This window comes from Montipora capricornis, chromosome 11 (genome assembly GCF_036669925.1).
Source record: "Montipora capricornis isolate CH-2021 chromosome 11, ASM3666992v2, whole genome shotgun sequence".
Classification (NCBI taxonomy): domain Eukaryota; kingdom Metazoa; phylum Cnidaria; class Anthozoa; order Scleractinia; family Acroporidae; genus Montipora; species Montipora capricornis.
This window is the reverse complement of record NC_090893.1, coordinates 39995664-40013163: the sequence shown is the minus strand read 5'-3', so window position 1 is coordinate 40013163 and position 17500 is coordinate 39995664. Positions and strand designations below refer to the sequence as shown.

Sequence of the window (17500 nt, the reverse complement as noted above, 5' to 3'; positions counted from 1 at the left end):
AGAGACCAGAAGAAAGATTCAGCCTTGCAAACTTGCCATTGAAAATCACAAAGAACTTCAATTATAAAAATTTGTTTATCTCTGTCAAAAGCTTCCTGCTAAAATGGAAATGGCCAGTGGTGACCAGTGTGCCCCTGTAGATGTCAATTATTTTTCTGTAAAACGCCAGACGAGGCACAATGTAGCATCCACTCACCTGAAAAGGACTCCAAGATTGATGATGAGTTTGAATTTTAGATCATAATTATTAATAAGACTTCACTGACAAGTAAGCGATGACATCAAACTGAAGCTTAGAACAACTGATAAGAATTTTCGGGCATGCTATAAGAAATATTTGGAAATTTACAGTTACACCATTTCGAAATCAAGAGGACAAGCATCAGCCGCAGCCTATGCGTCAGCTTTTGTGAACTTTGGAAAAGATCGCAATAGGTTTACACTGCCCATTCTACAGAACAGCAGGGCCAAAATTAAGGTACATGTACAACCAACTTCAATATCAAGACACAAGTCAAAGATAAAATCATAATCAGTACAAACAGCCATCTTTGAAACCAAGAGTGGGTGGACAAGAGAATAATGAAAAACAACAACTGGAATTACAGAAGACTTCCTGTAACAAAAAGTTCCTGCATAATCTGGCCCAAAATGTAAAGTCAAGTCTTCCAAATGCTGGACATACAGTACTCGTTAGTAATATTATCGAAAAACACATGCACATTGTATTTTGTAAACATAATAGAATTAACAATACATGTACTTAAGTTAAATTTAAAATGTCTGTGAGGCGAAACTTGTTTCTGCACCTTTTGAAAGTTATATGATTTAAATTCGGAATACTAAAGTTTGAGTTGTCTAGGACAAAAATTTTTGTAATTTAGCTTTAATGAGTGCTGGAAGTTGGGCAAACTTTCCAGGAAAAATGGAAGTATCTGAAGTGTGCGGCCAAAATATCATGTAACAAAAGATTGTACTGTAGCTTTGGGTGCAAACAATGCGTGAAGGAAACCTCTGCACACAAAATAATGTCAGAAGCTTTTGTTATTCAATAAAAGTTGACCCAGTCCCTTGGATTTACATGTATTTTTAGACAGTCAAGTCAAGTCAATTTCTATTAATTTTAACTCACGCACAATAAATCATGTCTATACATGGCATCTGACAGGATGCGGCGATGCGGATCCGCATAATTCACTGAAATCCGCATCTTCCGCATAATTCCGATATTTTCCGCAAAATACAGAAGAAACACCTGATATTAGTGATAAAGCAGCTCCTTAACATCCTCAAAAACATAAAAGCCAAAGAAATTGACTGTTTTGAAACGCTTATTTTCCTGAACATTGAAAACACACCATTTCGTTCGCAAGATGAAAGTTCGTAAGAAAGATCGTAAGCAGTTTCCGTGCATTTTTTCGCCAATGAGCCTGGACACTAGTTTTTGTTCCTAAAATGCTTTCCGTTGGACGAGAAACAGTTACACTTCTGCAAATGACGTGACTGATAAGAAACTAAGGGCGCGTTCGATTGACTGTATTCCGGAATAGGAATACGTGGAATAGAAGTTAGAAATTCTTCGTTTTTACGGAGATTCACATTAAAATTATCAAACACCTTCTAGAATGCTCTTTTAATCATATCTTTATTATCCTCGTTGCTTCAAAAGCGCCAGACATACCGTTTTAAATCATCGCTCCACGTATTCTTATTCCGGAATAGGGTCAATCGAACGCACCCTAGGTCAATGATCAAGGGAATGGATCGCGCTCCAAAGGTATTACAATTTTGCTCCATTATCTCCAAATTGAAACAAAATTCATGACGAGAAACAAAATAATTTTTTATCGCTTTATTTATTTTACCAAAAGTTGCGGCAAAATCCCAACTGCTAACCCTTTTATTTCAATGGTGAAAGCCGGTCGCAAATTGGTGACTCCTCCATGTATTTTAATCACAAAGGGCAAAAATTCAGTCACAAATGCGATTGTATTGGTTGCAATTTCGATTACGGATTTACCGAAAGCATGTAAATACATTGGACGGGCCTAATTATTAGTTTTATAACTTGTTTAAATTTCCGCATAATTCGGTGTAATTTCCGCATAATCAACGCATGTTTCCGCATAATATGGCCAAACATTTCCGCATAATCTTTAATTTTTTTCCGCATCCTACCAGAAGCCATGTATATACAATGCAAAAGTTAGCATAATTTATAAAGTAGTGTTATTACAAAATCGTGTAATACATATAATGCATATTGTAGAATAGAAAAGAATCGAATGAATACAATTTTTATGAAACAATGAAAGGGGAAAACGTTTTAGGGAGAAGAAAGAACAAATATACTTGAGGTACTATTGTTGTGTGTGTAGAGTTTGGGACAACTAAATAGTTGGTAAACTAATCGAGTCTACAGGTGCCCCAAATTAATTCTAATATGTATGAACATTAGGAATATAAATGACAATAACAAATTTAATTTAATCTGAACGCACTGTCACCTGAACCACCCTGGACCGCCCCCATTGAAAAGTAAGATCGTCTGGTGTTAGACAGTCTGACAGTAAAATATGTTAAGTCCCTCTCCTAGGAGTCAATGCATTTAATAGTAATTCTTGTTACTTTTAATTTAAAAGAAAAAATATGTGAAAGTTTGAGCTCTTTTAAAAACAACATTTTTTTATCCTAGAACAGAGCAAATTCAAACAAATTCTCACTTCATAGGCATTTTATTAAAAGAAGCAAATAAATCATGCACGAAAAAAACCCTAACAAGAATTCCAGACCTTGAAACTAAATATTAAAATTTAATAGTTCTTGTTTATGGTAAATACTATGTAATAATGATTGATTTGCCAAACTTCTTGTCAGAAAATGTCAGTTTTATCATTTTATTTACCAGCTTCATCAATATAAATAAAGAAAAGTACACTATCCCACAATTGGCAAAAGCTAATCTAGAGAGTAAGTGAACTATGTAATTATCTATGGTTTGTACAAGGAAAGGAAATGTTAAACAAGTATAGACATTTTATAATACTAATAACAATGTTGGTTATACAAAGAATTCATGCAAAGCATTCTAGAGTTAATAATTTATTATCATAGCATTTTCAGTTACATTGTACAATAATTAACTTACTTTGTATTGATGAATAAAAGGTGGGAAATTAATTTTTGTATCAGAGATCAATAAGTCTCTTCATATTAAAGCTTCAAATATTGGGAAAATTATAACAACGACTAAAATAGAAAGTACTAAAATAAGAAGTAAACATTATCCTTGACTTACAATTAAGCTAAGAAAGAAAGCTATCAAAAGATTTTTTCATAGCTAATGATTTTATTTATTTTCATAACGCAGCACTGTACGTCTAATCAACCCATGATACTGTTAGGAGAAATTAGATGCTGAACCTTTCAAAGGAGATTTGTATGTAGTTTAATTAAAGAGGGCCTACCGCTTGCTTCAATTAGAAAATTAAACACTCTGCTCATAAGAAAACGTTCAAATTTACAACATTAATAAATGACGTTAGTCTCTTTCCATATTACTGATTAGAAAAATTAATTCCTCACCTTCAAAGTGGTCCCAAAATGATCTCTTGTTGTGTTGTGAACATATTTTGGGATCACTTTAACTTTCCCGCCGCCACATTCTTTACGTTTGTAGCCATAAAACAATGTCTATTGCCCTTGAAACACTTGCTTTATTCCAGGTTGCGCACTTTTAAAGCACAATTCTCCAGAATAATGCGAATCCAAATCGGCAGAGAGATATACTTTCCCCCCAGAGCTTTCCCCCGAAGAATACACAACGAGATCCTTCCGTGAAGCATACTCTGGGTTGCCTGTGGTACGTGTTACAGAAAATCAGAAGCCACTGAGTTGTGTGGTATTGAAATACAAATAACAAATAACAAATAACAAATAACAAATGAAAGAGAAGCGAGAAACATCGGCTTCTGGGCTGACATGTTGATAATTTTCAAGTTCCCTCACAACTTCTTTTTACCACAAGTGTGCCCTCTGAGCATCTGACAGCTTTCTAATACTAAACTTCACTGAAGTTAATCCCTAGGGGTTCAGCGGGGTTAGTGTTAGGATGGGAGACCAAAACAATAAACCCGTCACGAAAAACAGAAGCATCTGACCGAAAATACTATTAACGCTAACAAATGCGAACTCAGCATGTTTAGCTTTCTTTATGCAAAACAAATATTGATGAAAAAGCAAATAACTATTGATACACAGTTTTTAGAAAGAGCAGAAGGAAGTTTCCGGGACGGTCGATCGAGAATAAAATATTTACGACATGAAAACAACATTAATTTTGAACCGTGTATATAGAATATAAGAAGTTACGATCAGCGACAAACATTTTGGGAGATTTTTGCTACGTTCAAGTAAATTGCAAAATCGAAAGTGACATGGCCGGAATTCAGCGGGCACCATGATTAAGTTACCGCGGCATGTTTACTCGCCAAACAGAGAAGGTTCTGTGTCAAATGATGGCAAGATACCGGGTTTTTGTAAGTTTCTTTTTCTGTCAAGTGTTATAAAGTTTGACAATGAAATGAGCGAAGTCAAAACAAAGATCACAATCGCCCAACTCTTGTTTATGCAAAGTCAAAATTTACTCTCCAAGACGCGTACGACGTTATTTATCACGAGGTAATTCCATCATTTTGGAAATAGCAGCTACTTTATTATTCAACTGCGTCACAATTCTTCACTGATTTTGGGGCTCATTTTGTTGAAACTCAAGCACGCTTCCAACAGGCCTGTGAACCCTTCCAGCTTACAGAGCAATACTAAAAAACTTCTCCCATATCACATTTCAACCTTAAGCTCGAAAATTCAATACACAACATGATAGTATAATTCACAAAGGCAGAAAATACCACAGAATCCTTTTCCAGCGAAAAATTTATTGAAACAAACATATTTCCTCTTAGAGGTGAAAACCTCTTCCTATTTCATTGCGTGCACGAAGACAAGAAACTCAATTGTGTCAAATTACCATGTACTTCAGGTATATACAGCTCACTTTGATTTCGTCTCGACGGGCGATAGATTGTTGTCGAAGTCCATTACTCGTCGCTTTTGAGATTCCTGCCTAGTCTATCCAACTGACTTTCCATTATTGAGCTCCATAAGAGTATCTTTTGTTTAAGGATCCACTAAAACGCCATTAGCGTTACATGACTTTCGACGCCATTGCAGGCTGAGTTTGATTCTACTGTGTCCACCGGAGAAATCTACGCAGTTCCACTACCCTCTCGATCCTAAGAAAATACGCGTAGAAGGCTCTATGCACAAAGACACCACTTACCATGGGAGTGACAGGCAAGACTTTTACCGACACGACAAAAACAAAACAAAACAAAAACAAAAACAAATAAAAAAGAAAACAAACAAACTAAACGCAGACCTCGACTGGGTTTGCAATAGGCAACCCAGTAAATAGCGAACCCGCCGCCATTTTTTGTCAGTTACTAATATCACTAGGGCCCAGGTCACGTCCGTGACAAAAGCAGACGGTTACTAAGCTCCGTCTTAAAAGTGGTCACAAAAAATTTTTTGTGGACTGCTTCCCTCCAAAACAAAATGGCAAACGTTAATGAGGTTCCCACCTCATTTGCATCAAATCCGTCATTAAGTAAAGCTATGATCTTCGCAGTTATGAACGCAATTTTTGCAATTGCGTAAAGAAGCCTGGAAAATTCAGCACTTCAACGGGGGTTGAACCCGTGACCTCGCAATACCGGTGTGCGTGCGACGCTCTAACAAACTGAGCTTCTCTACGCAATTGCAAAAATTGCGTTCATAACTGCGAAGATCATAGCTTCACTTGATTTCATATCCGCAGTTCATGTATGATCCATTTCATATATTATTTCTGTAGGAAACAGACACCATTTTTAAAAGACATGTTTCGGCATGCTAATGCAATCATCAGTGTAATGAGTTCCTAAGTGTAAACAGCTATAAAGTCTACGGGTAGATAAAAAAATTATTACAACATGACGTAATACAAAAGCGGGTACTATTTACAGCGTGACACACATATCCTTTATGTAAGAGCAAATACTCCCCTTGGTGCTTTAGTATTCTGGATTCTGCCAGTAACTCAATTGATTTAAAACTCAAAGAAGGTTTTTAAAAAATAAAATCAAACTGGAACTTAACAAACAATTGCAGCATTACAACACTTTTCTCATGTTTTAGTTTACACCTTGATGTTTGGTGTCATGCTGTAAATAGTACCCGCTTTTGTATTACGTCATGTTGTAATAATTTTTTTATCTACCCGTAGACTTTATAACTGTTCACACTTAAGAACTCATTAAACTGATGATGGCATGAGCATGCCGAAACATGTCTTTTAAAAAAGTTGTTTGTTTCCTACAGTATTTATCATACTTGCTACTATTGCGACCTTGTGGATATATCATTTCATCGTTAAATCCGTCATTTTTAATAGAAACTCTCTATTTCCAATATGCAAAATTTATGCAAATGCTTTGCAGCCGTATATGAGTGATTTACACAACTGTGGTGCAGGCCATTGAAAGAAAAATTCTTCGTCAGGAGAAGTTTGTATCACTTTTACACAGCCTTTAATTGACCGAATGCATAAATGGCGGCCAAATATGTATTCTTTTGTTTATGTGCTTATGAGACTCACTAGCCTCGCTCTCAAGAAACCTTTCTTTTGTATTTTGTCCATGCAAACGAGGCTAGTGAGGCTAATTAGCACCTAAACAAAAGAATGTTTTTTCGGCCGCCATTTATGCATTCGGTCTATAAAAGATAAATTTCTTCAGCCTTTACGATTTAATTAAAGTGCTTCTGCAACGAAAATCAGTGGGGTTTTTTTACTCGATTTTCTCACCCTTAGTTAAAGACTAGACCCTAAAGTTAACAAAAAGGGTGTCCACAGCTAACCTGACGATGATTTACATCTGTAAAGGCTGCCCGAAAGTGTAGAAATTTTGTCCAAATTTTGTCAAGCGGCGTTCCCTCCTTGACTTCATCTCATCATCCAGCGAAGTCTTTCTGCATGGTTTTTAGTAAATAGAGGAAGAAGAAATGTTTTTTTTCTTCAAGTTCCTCGTCTTTTTCGTCAGAGGACGGTTCGGAGTTGAGTTCAGACAGGAGTAGTGCGATTTTCGAGGAAAGTGAGGCCAGTTTCGTACCCCATGACGAAGATTTAGAGCCACTCGCAACTCAAGAAGAAGCTGCCGCCTACAAGGCAAACCATGAGAACCAAGACAGCGGGTTTTTTTTTTTTTTTTTTGCCAATTATTAATGAATGGCTAAAATTGAAACAGAAATTTTAAAAAAAGCCCACTCAAAACCTATATTTTGAAAACGCTACATTGACTATGTCTTTTCCCCTTGGGACATAAGTAAACCGGACTTATCCATAGCGACTTCCATCGAACAAGCAAATTTACATCACCCTGCAATTAAATTCACGGCAGAAATATCTGCCACTGAAACTGTGTTCCTAGACACAATAGTATACCAAGGAACGAGATGCAAGGATCAAAAAACACATGTTAAACCAACGGAGACCTTCCAATATACCGATTTCACATCTTGTCACCCACCAAGCATTAAAAGGTGAAGCCCTATGAATCCTCAAAAGACACTTTCAAGGAAAACATTTGAAAATTTAAAATACATTTGCGGGATAGAGGTTACCCACACAATTTGGTAGAAAAACTACTATCAGAAATCAAATTGACAAAGAGGGCTTAAAGGAAATACCAAAAGGAAAACAAAAGTTTTTGTAAAACAATACCAGACATCAGTGTCAAACCTGAAAAAAAGTTTTACTCAGAAAATGTCAACCCTACTTGGCCAAATCTTTAAAGAGCCACCTATTATTTTGAAGTAAAAACTAACGGTAAAAGCGAGCGACGTTTCGACCGAACTTCGGTCATTATCAAGCCAAAAGTGAAGATAATTTTTTTTGAAAAAGTATAAGTATAAAACAAAGAAGTGAAAGTATGTTAAGTTTGAAAATGTAAAAAAGAGTTGTTAAAAAACATGCAAGAATAACATAATTCAAAATGTAAAAAAACTTTCGCACAAATTGAGTTTGATTGTACATGGAGACTTGGTCTCAGTTCATTAAAAAATAAAAATAAAATAAATGAGGCAGTCAAACTTGTTCTTGCACTTTTTTAACATGGTAAAATTCTTGGTAAGATCATTGGGCACATAAGAACGTTTCACCCAGAATTGTTTTCCAATAGAGGAAGACGCATTCTTGTGCTCGGTTCCGCGTTGATGCAAATGCCGCCGCGTGTAACCAACATAACACATAATCACACAGGTTACATTTAAAATTGATATGCTACAAATTGTCACGAATCTGCAATTGCTGATCATGTTTTCTTAACAAACCATTAAGTGGGATCATTTTGAAATATTAGCAACTGGTCGAGCAGATATGCATTGTATAATTAAAGAGTCTTTGTTTATCAGTGATCTAAGGCCAGCCTTAAATGAAAACGTTGGCAGCGAGAAACTTTATCTCTATTATTAGCATATTTTTTGTCGTTTTATGTGAATCAATTTCGTTAGTTCCCAGTCTGTACAGCTGTATTTTTGAATTTATATTTATCTGTAACTGAATGGTAATCACTTCTGATCATGTATGTTGTAACATACGAAACGTTAAGTTTATAAAAGTTATGTAGCTCAAGAAAATGTTCGTAACCGCTGTTTACGTTTTATTCTTAATGATCAACTATCTTGACAAGTTCATCAGCAATCTTAGTGAGAAGACTCCGCCACTACGCCAATTGCTTCGGAAGGACATATACATTGGACTTAGGAGGAACCTCAGCAACAAGCTTGTGTAACTCTGATATCTGACATCTCTTAAGCACCAGTCCTTAAGATCTTCAACCCCTAAAAGCCTGTTACGCTGTCTGTCGATGCCTCTAAGAATGGCCTAGGTGCTGTATACCTTCAGTATGGGGACCCTGTGGCCTATGCCTTGCACGCGCTCACAGAAGACGAATCTCGATACCTGCAGGTCGAGAAAGAAATGCTCGCAGCGACATTTACATGCCAGAAATTTCACGATTTCATTTATGGTCGAGAAGCCATCATTGAAACAGACCACAAGCCTATTACGGCAATTCTCAACAAATCTCTTCATACTGCACTTGCCCGTCTGCAACGTATGCTATTACAGCTTCAGAGGTACAATTTGAAGTTCATTTACAGACGAGAAACGGAGCTTCATGTAGCCGATGCATTGTCAAGAGCCTGCAATTCTGAAGAACCTGGTGTAGAGGATGACGATCAGCTTGAAGTGTTATCTTTCTCGTAGATCTCTCCCTTGCGCATGGCCGAGCTCTAGAGTCACACTCTTGCAGATCCCATTATGCAAAAAGTGGCTCATTTCATTGCAAATGCCTGGCCGTCAAAGCTCAAGAGTTTAAGCTCAGATGTTAAAGTCTACTTCCCTATAAGAGATGAGCTGATTTTTGACAATGGAGTGATTCTGGAAGACCTCAAAGTTGTGGTTCCAAATTTCTTGCGCAAAGAATACATCCATCTTCTCCACAAAGGGCATCCAGGGACAAATGCTACCAAGAGAAGAGCAAAGGATATGGTGTACTGGCCCTCCATGATGCTGGAAATTGATTGTACGATAAACAAAATTAACTGAAGAGAGTGTAGTGTAACGTGAAGTGCTAGATTTCTATCCCATATGAACCATGTGAGCATTAGCCTTACTGATGGAACTGGGCCAACTCAAGGACAGAGAAAAACTCTGACCAGGGTGGGAATTGAACCCACGACCTTCGGGTGAAATCACCGCTGCTCTACCGACTGAGCTACAAGGTCAGACGGGAGGAGGCCGTGGGAACTGAAGATGTTAAAGTCACGGCAATTAACACGTACAAGTACAAGGAAAGGTTACGTTTATACAAACGGCCGTGAAGCACCTATATTTTAAACAGAATTAACTGAAGTGAGTGTAGCCTAACGTGAAGTGCTAGATTTCTATCCCATATGAACCATACTTACTGACACTTGGAAGTGGGCCCTAGATAAAAATCTCAAAGTTGGTGTTCTGTTTATTGACTTCAGGAAGGCCTTTGACTCGGTGAACCATACCATCTTATTACAAAAGTTGAAAGCTGTTGTTATATCAGGAAATTTACTATCTTGGATGAGAAGCTACCTGTCAAATCACAACCAATTTGTTCAAGTTAATGAAGTGAAATCAGACACTAGCTTTATCAAGTTTTGGAGTACCACATGGGTCAATTTTAGGACCTAAACTGTTCTCTCCCTATGTAAATGACTTTCCTGAATCTATGACCTCAGGAGGACCTTATATGTTTGCTGATAATACTACCATATTTACAGTAAGTGATAATATTGACATTATATTTAAGGTCATGCAAGATATATTTGATCAAGTTCTTAGTTGGTGTGGTGCTAATAGATTGATTGCTCATGAAACTAAGTCAGAAGCCTTATTATTATCGAAACAAAGATTCATTGGCCCACTGCTGCCTTTGAAGTATGGGGAAAAATTTATTGAATTTGAATCATCATGTAAATATCTAGGAGTAACTATAGACAGTAATCTTTCTTGGCAAGAACACACTAAAAGCCTGTTAAAGTCTTTTAATAAGAAAATAGCAGTCCTCAGAAGAATTAAATTCTTGCCATCATCCATTCTACAGACCATTTATTTTAGGACTGTACTTACAAGGGTCTTATACGGAATACTAGTATGGGGTTCCTGCTCACCTGCACTAATGGATGATCTTGAGCGTGCTCATATACGAGCTTCTAAACTTATTTTCAAACTTTCAAGGAATTCGAATGCTGATCAATTAAATAAATTGAAAGGCTGGAACAATTTATCATTTTTTTTTATACTAAGAGACTGTTAGTAGAAGCTTATAAATCCTACTATAGATGTAATACCAATGTTAAATGATCTAGTAATGTTAAAACAATCATCTCACTGCCTGAGGAAATCCATAAATATCGAATTTCCAAGTCCTAAATCAGAAATTGGCAGGCTGACTTTTAGGCATAGAGCTGCCATTGGATGGAATTCACTTCCTGAATCGATCAAAAAGTCTTCTAGCCTAGAATGTTTTTAAAAAGACTTAGACATAGTAAGGACTTTTAATTAATTCTATAAGTTATAATAAGGAATCTTCCATGATAAGAAATAGGAATGAGGAATTTTTTTATTAATCTTATCTTGATCTAATTATACCTAATTTTTTTAAATTTTAATAATTATTTTATCTAGTTCATAGTCCTATATATTTATATTTGTATTATTATTATTTATTATTTAATTTCTGTTGATTTTCTATTTATTCACATGTATATACTTAAGTTTTTAAATAGTAGATAGGCAGGTCCACATCAGGACTTCAGTCTTGCGTATTCTTTAACCTGTGTTATCAAATAAACTATATGTATGTATGTATGTATATATGTATGAGCGTTAGCCCTACTGATGGAACTGGGCCCACACAAGGACAGAGAAAAACTCTGACTTCGGGTTAGATCTCCGCAGCTCTACCGACTGAGCTACAAGGTCAGACGGGAGCAGGCCGCGGGAACTGAAGATGTCTAGCACTTCACGTTACACTACAAACTCTTCAATTAGTTATGTTTAAAATATAGGTACTGCACGGCCAACGTTTGTATAAATGTGACCTTTTCTTGTACTTGTACATGTTAATTGCCGTGACTTTAACATCTTCAGTTCCCACGGCCTGCTCCCTTCTGACCTTGTAGCTCAGTCGGTTGGGCAGCGGAGATCTAACCCGAAGATCGTGGGTTCAATTCCCACCTGGTCAGAGTTTTTTTCTGTCCTTGTGTGGGCCCAGTTCCATCAGTAAGGCTAACACTCACATGGTTCATATGGGATAGAAATCTAGCACTTCACGTTACACTACACTATCGTCAGTTAATTCTGTTTATATTATAAGTGCGACACGGCTTCCGATTGTATAAACGTAACGTTTCCTTGAACCCACTACAGACCCGCGGTCCTATATTGTGAATGTTGGAGAGAGAGAGAGAGAGAGAGTACCGCAGAAACCGCAGACATCTTCAGGCTGTTCCAGAACGTGCTCCTGCTCCTCCTGCCGCAACCAATCAGAATGTTCTCGCTTTTCCTCCAGCAGCCAACCAGAGCGCTTCTCCTTCATCCTCTGTTGAGTCTCCACCCGCAACACCTGCCAAGTCTCCAGTCCCTCGACATTCTCCTGTAAGGACCCCTTGTCAGACCAGAGACTCCAGTGAGATCTCCATCAAAAACGTCTACGGCAAATGTTTCTAGTTCCAGTTGCCCCACGCGTCCCAATGCTCAAAGACCACTTGTTGTCACTAGGTCTGGACGGATCTCAAGACCAAATACCAGATATCAAGATTTAGTTACGTGATTGGAGAAATCCATTTAAGTGCTATTCTTGGACTGGATTAGATATTAACTATTAGGATTGATGAACTACGAATTATTTTTAGTGTAATTAGTTTCGTTCATTTTCTTTCAGTGTGTGCTTATTTATTTATTTCGTTCTGTTTCTTTTGTTTTATTACAGTCTGTTGATTTTTTTTACAAAGGGGGATGTAGAGCATGTGTGAACCTTATGTAGGAATGTTTGTGATGAAACATGCATTGTTCTCTATTCGTGTAAATTAGGTAGTCATGCGTGGTCACAAGTCCCTCTTCCACTTTGGATCCAATAAAGTAGTGTGTTCTCTCAAGTGTTTTCTTTTCCTCCGAGTCGACACTTACAATATCGGCTGAATCTGAGCCAGAAAATTCAAGAAACCGTCCAACCCACGTTTGTCAACCACAAGATCAAACAACATCTGAAACCGCGCGAAGGCAAGCCGTCTATTGTCAACCAACAATCCCTTGTTTATCAATTCAACTGTGACCTGTGTGATGCAGGTTGTGTTGGTTACACGCGGAGGCATTTGCATTAACGCGTAGACGAGCACAAGAATGGGTCTTCCTCTATTGGAAAACATTTCCGTGTGAAACATTCTTATGTGCCCAATGATCTTACCAAAGAATTTTATCTAATTTGAATGTCTCATTTGTGAAATGTTTTTTTTTTTATTAACCGGAGTCTCAATGTTCAGTCAGACTCAATTCTTGCGAAAGTTTTTTAATCAGAAGTGCAACTAACCGCAATTTTTTTTGCCAAACAAAACCTCCTAATCTCCATGACACTTTTGGCGAAAAAAATGTATTTGATCGATAAAATCCTCGCCCTTCTACAGTTGTTTAAAGTGCTGCTATGATCACAAAAAATTTATCCCTTCAATTTTTTGGTTTATCACATAGAGTACCATGAAACATTAAAAACGCTGTTTACCGCTTGGAAATATCTGCATTGGTTCCGGAGATATTGAAGTTTGAAAAATGTGTAAAATATGCAAATGAGAAGGCTGATGACGTCATTCACCCAACCCAGTAAAACATCAAGAATATAAATAGAGCTGCCTCGGTCAATTTGCAACAGAGACCATTGAAACTTGGTGAGCTAATAGTTCTGAAGGCAACACACCTACGACTGTAAAGAAATTGGTTCCCATGGCAACTCACTCTTTTCTAATCCCCTCCAACCTGATTTCGATATTTTGGTGATATCAGGCTACAATAACATTTACCAAGGCCACAAACTCGACCTAACATCTTTATATGCTGGCAGGATTATGCAAATGAGCTACCATTTGCAAATATCAAAACAGAACGCCAAAGGTGGTCTGCAAAGCCTTTAATATAAGGGAGGTCTGGAGCCCACTATGTTGCCATGGTAACAAAAATGGTATGCTCATATTGTGGAACACATCTACTAGAATCTTACTGCAAAGAACCAAGTATTTCTGATACAAATTGGCTGAGATATCTTTCTCCATCATACTTGATCAAAATTTGGTTGGGTTTATGACGTCTTCACTTGGCTAATTTGCATATTAAAAAAACTTGAATATATCCAGAACAAAAAGAGATATTTGAAAATGGTAAACAGCATTCTTCTTCTCGTACAGACTACATGTTTATGTGCCAAAATGGCTTAGATAGGGAAGATGCAAATTTCGTCATAGTAGCACTTTAAAGTTGAACCACCTCTGCCCCATGACCGATTTTGGAGCTGGGACGAGCCTTCCCGTGACTTAATCGAAGGAGTCGCTTTGCCGCGTCTTACGAAGCATATCACCGAGAAGCTCTTTTTGCACAGGTTTCTTACGTTATTTTAACGGCGTATACGTAGTGTGCTTAAAAGCACTCAAACTCGAAAAAAACACGAGATATGGAATCTAGCGACCCAGATTCAGAGAGTATTAACGGATCAGAAGTTTCAGTGGCAAGTTGAGTATGATTTCGACATTGAAGTGGAAAACGAAGATGACGAAGACGAACGCGCCTTGTATGCTTCACGTTGTGAAAGCTCAGACGACATGAGCCTTTGGCTGACGAGGAATGCCTAAAGAAATATGAAGCAGAAAACGAGGAAAATAAACGGTTAGAGCAAGAACTTCAGGTCAGACTAGCAGAGGTTTCATTAAAATCCGGTCACCGGCGGTATACCGGCGTCTCTTTGTCAGAAAGTTGTCTCTCACCGTTGGCTCCTCTGCCTCGATTTTCATTCAAACCCTTGTAAAAGATAAGAGTGACCGCCACTTACATTGATTAGCCCGGTTATCTACTGCAAAAGCTATTAAAACCCCTGGACTAGACGGTGCAGTTCAAGTGGAGTCTTGATGTGTTTCCGAAAATCATTTTGCGGGAGTACTGTCTACGGTAAATTATATAAACAAACCGCCGTGTTTCTTTCGTCAGCAAGCTAGACTGCATGAGAGTATTACAATCTTATTCGTTGTACATTAGAAGCAGTATGTTTGCCTGATTCTCAGTAGTTGTATTATAGGAGTTCACCATTCTCCTTGTTCTTTCTGACATCGAAGACGAACGGTCGATCTGCTCGAATTCAGGGTTGTTTTTCTGAATTGGTTCAAAGGCACACGGCCCAAGATCGTCTGCCATAAACCTTCGAGAGAAAGAAATCCTCTCTTCTAAAATGTAGAGAGCAGATCTTAGAATGCTTCGTTGGTTTCCAATGGGCTCGTCTGCAAAGTACAAAGTCGATCCATTTCTTCCGTCTTTTAAGGCATTCCTTTCGATCGTCTCCAAAAAACGGAACCTTACGCAGGCCAATTCCATTTTCGGGGTCTGCTTTATTGTTACAGCCGTACGCCACATAGCGGTCAGAAATAACCAAAAGTTTCTTCTCAAATCGATGATTCTCGTGCCCTACGATTCTGTGCTTTCTCTACATCACGCGAACGGTTGATGTCCTTCGATGACGTCACACTACAACTAGGGCCAATTCTTCCAAGTGCTCGGTCGTGGCCGAGAATATTTGAAAACTTTGGCAAGCTAGTAAAAGTGAACAAAAAAGCTAGGACAAAATTTTTCTCGCAGAAATGCTTAGACGAATAGCGAGATTATTTTAAGAAAATTAAAAAAATTCGTTATTCTTGCGTGTTTTTCAACACCCTTTTTTACATTTTCATACTTTTACGTCTTTGTTTTATATTTAAACTTACGCAAAAATTTTTATCTTCACTTTTGCCTTGATAATGACAGAAGTTCGGTCAAAACGTCGCGCGCTGTTACCGTTGGTTTTTACTTTAATTGCTTTCAAAAACTTTACTTGTAAGCACCTATTATTTCCTACAAAAAAGGGAAAATCCTCGAAGGATCTGCTCGTTAGAGCAAAACTATAAAACGTTCTATACAGTCATGTTTTCACACAGGAAGGGAATCAGTGTTGCCTGTCAACCCTTGCGTTACTTATCTTAAAAACATATATTTCGCACAACCTCGTTCCCAGGGTCTCTTTGTCTTTGTCTTCTCAACGACAATGGAGACCCTGAGAACGAGGTTGATATTTCGCGTACTTGTACTTGTATTTATTTAACTCTAAAAGTTCCGTAGTCTTAACCTCAACTATCCCAAAAAGGTAACAAAAATATTATTACCCTGATGAAGTGAGCAGATCTTGAAAAGCCCCATTGTGTTGAAGTTGGAGCTGTGAGTGCGAACAAAGGCTTTCCACTTGGGCAGATCATAATTGCTCTTTGGCGTTTGCAAAGAGATTCCAATTCGTGGATTTGACTTGTTGCTGCAGTCCTGTCAGTGCACAGCGACAAGATGGCATATTTGCCAATTTTTTTTTACAAAGGATGAGCGTGCACAACGGGATAATTTCCACGTGTGGAGATTTCACTTCGCCTCAGAGCACTTTGGTTTTGATGATATGATGACGACGATGGATCTTACTGGGACAAGTAATGGCGAACGCTCGTTCACGAAAAGCATGCATCGAAAAAGCGCACTTCCATTTGTAATTTCCAACTCAAATTTGGCAGGCGTAATAATTGGCCTTCAAAGGTCACGAAAAGCAAAAAACAAGAAAAAGGTATAATTCCATCTCAGTAGCACTTTAATGATACAAATTTTACAAGAGTATAATTTACTGAGAATGTACTTGAAATTCCCGGAATTCCTAATACCAACTTTTTCTAATACCTGAAAGTCGTAAAGTCGCCTTTAAAAATGCACCTTTGTGCCAGAGATATGGAGAGCATTAAATGAGCGGGAATTAATCAAATAGTGTCCCAGAGTTTGATACAAGGTGTCTTGGGTATTGCGATGATTATTGTTTAGGGCCTGTTCATATGAGCCCGGCTGTCTTGGTTTCCGAGATGTTGCTTAGCCTCTAAATCCTTTGTAAAAGCTTCGATGTGTTCGTATGAGAAGGCGGGCTGAAAATTTTGCCATATGAGCAGTTCATCCCGGTTACCGGGAGGAAAATAATACAATACATTTTCGTCATAAAACGGAAATTACCGTGTTTTCACTTCTCTTTTCTTCGATAATGAAGCTTAGATTAGTTTCATTTGATAGTTAACGTAAAGTCAAAATCAATCTGAGGTTGCTTAAACCATAGTTATTAGAGGGGACTGGTTTGGAAGCTCGGTAAACATGAAAGGAGCAAACAAAGATGCCAAGGTCCACGGCCGTGCACAATCTTTTGTTTTAGGCTCATACACTATGCATGAATTATGTAACCAACACGTTTCTATTGGTTAGTTCCTCCGTGCGGAGTAAACAACTATTGTGTTTTGTGCACAGTCAAGGCCAAAAAAGGGAACAAAAACCCACAACAAAGAAATGTGTCGGGTTTCATAACCAGTCCCCTCAATTAACTGCTTAAACAAAGAAAATCGAGAAATTCTCGCCACGCTTCGCGGCTTGTTCGTTACATTTCACACCTGAATGGTCGCGTCCCAAATTTTTCATCTCGGAAAGCGGGCTTAAAGTCGCCATATGAACAGAAACCAATTTCATCTTGGTAACCTATCCATCTCGGTTAACAGGGATCATGTGAAGAGC

General features: G+C 37.8%; 4 protein-coding genes and 1 long non-coding RNA gene across 5 annotated transcripts in view; 4 read left to right on the top strand and 1 right to left on the bottom strand.

The window, feature by feature from the left end:
* LOC138024291 (uncharacterized) overlaps positions 1-3818 on the bottom strand; it is a 14494-nt gene extending 10676 nt beyond the window's left edge. Inside the window, exon 1 of the long non-coding RNA XR_011126959.1 lies at positions 3586-3818. This is a non-coding gene — a long non-coding RNA (uncharacterized lncRNA). The remainder of the gene's footprint in view (positions 1-3585) is intronic.
* Positions 1-9364, top strand: part of LOC138024755 (uncharacterized) — a 77790-nt gene extending 68426 nt beyond the window's left edge. The window contains exons 6-7 of the mRNA XM_068871951.1: positions 7140-7264; positions 8975-9364. Coding sequence (XP_068728052.1) covers positions 7140-7264; positions 8975-9364 — 515 coding nt within the window. The remainder of the gene's footprint in view (positions 1-7139; positions 7265-8974) is intronic.
* Positions 1-17500, top strand: part of LOC138024287 (lactadherin-like) — a 296558-nt gene that overhangs the window by 70463 nt on the left and 208595 nt on the right. The gene's annotated exons all lie outside the window — the stretch shown is intronic.
* The window catches only part of LOC138024267 (single-stranded DNA-binding protein 3-like), a 699715-nt gene that overhangs the window by 484334 nt on the left and 197881 nt on the right, over positions 1-17500 (top strand). The gene's annotated exons all lie outside the window — the stretch shown is intronic.
* Positions 12086-17500, top strand: part of LOC138024753 (uncharacterized) — a 79820-nt gene continuing 74405 nt past the window's right edge. Inside the window, exon 1 of the mRNA XM_068871949.1 lies at positions 12086-12323. Coding sequence (XP_068728050.1) covers positions 12086-12323 — 238 coding nt within the window. The remainder of the gene's footprint in view (positions 12324-17500) is intronic.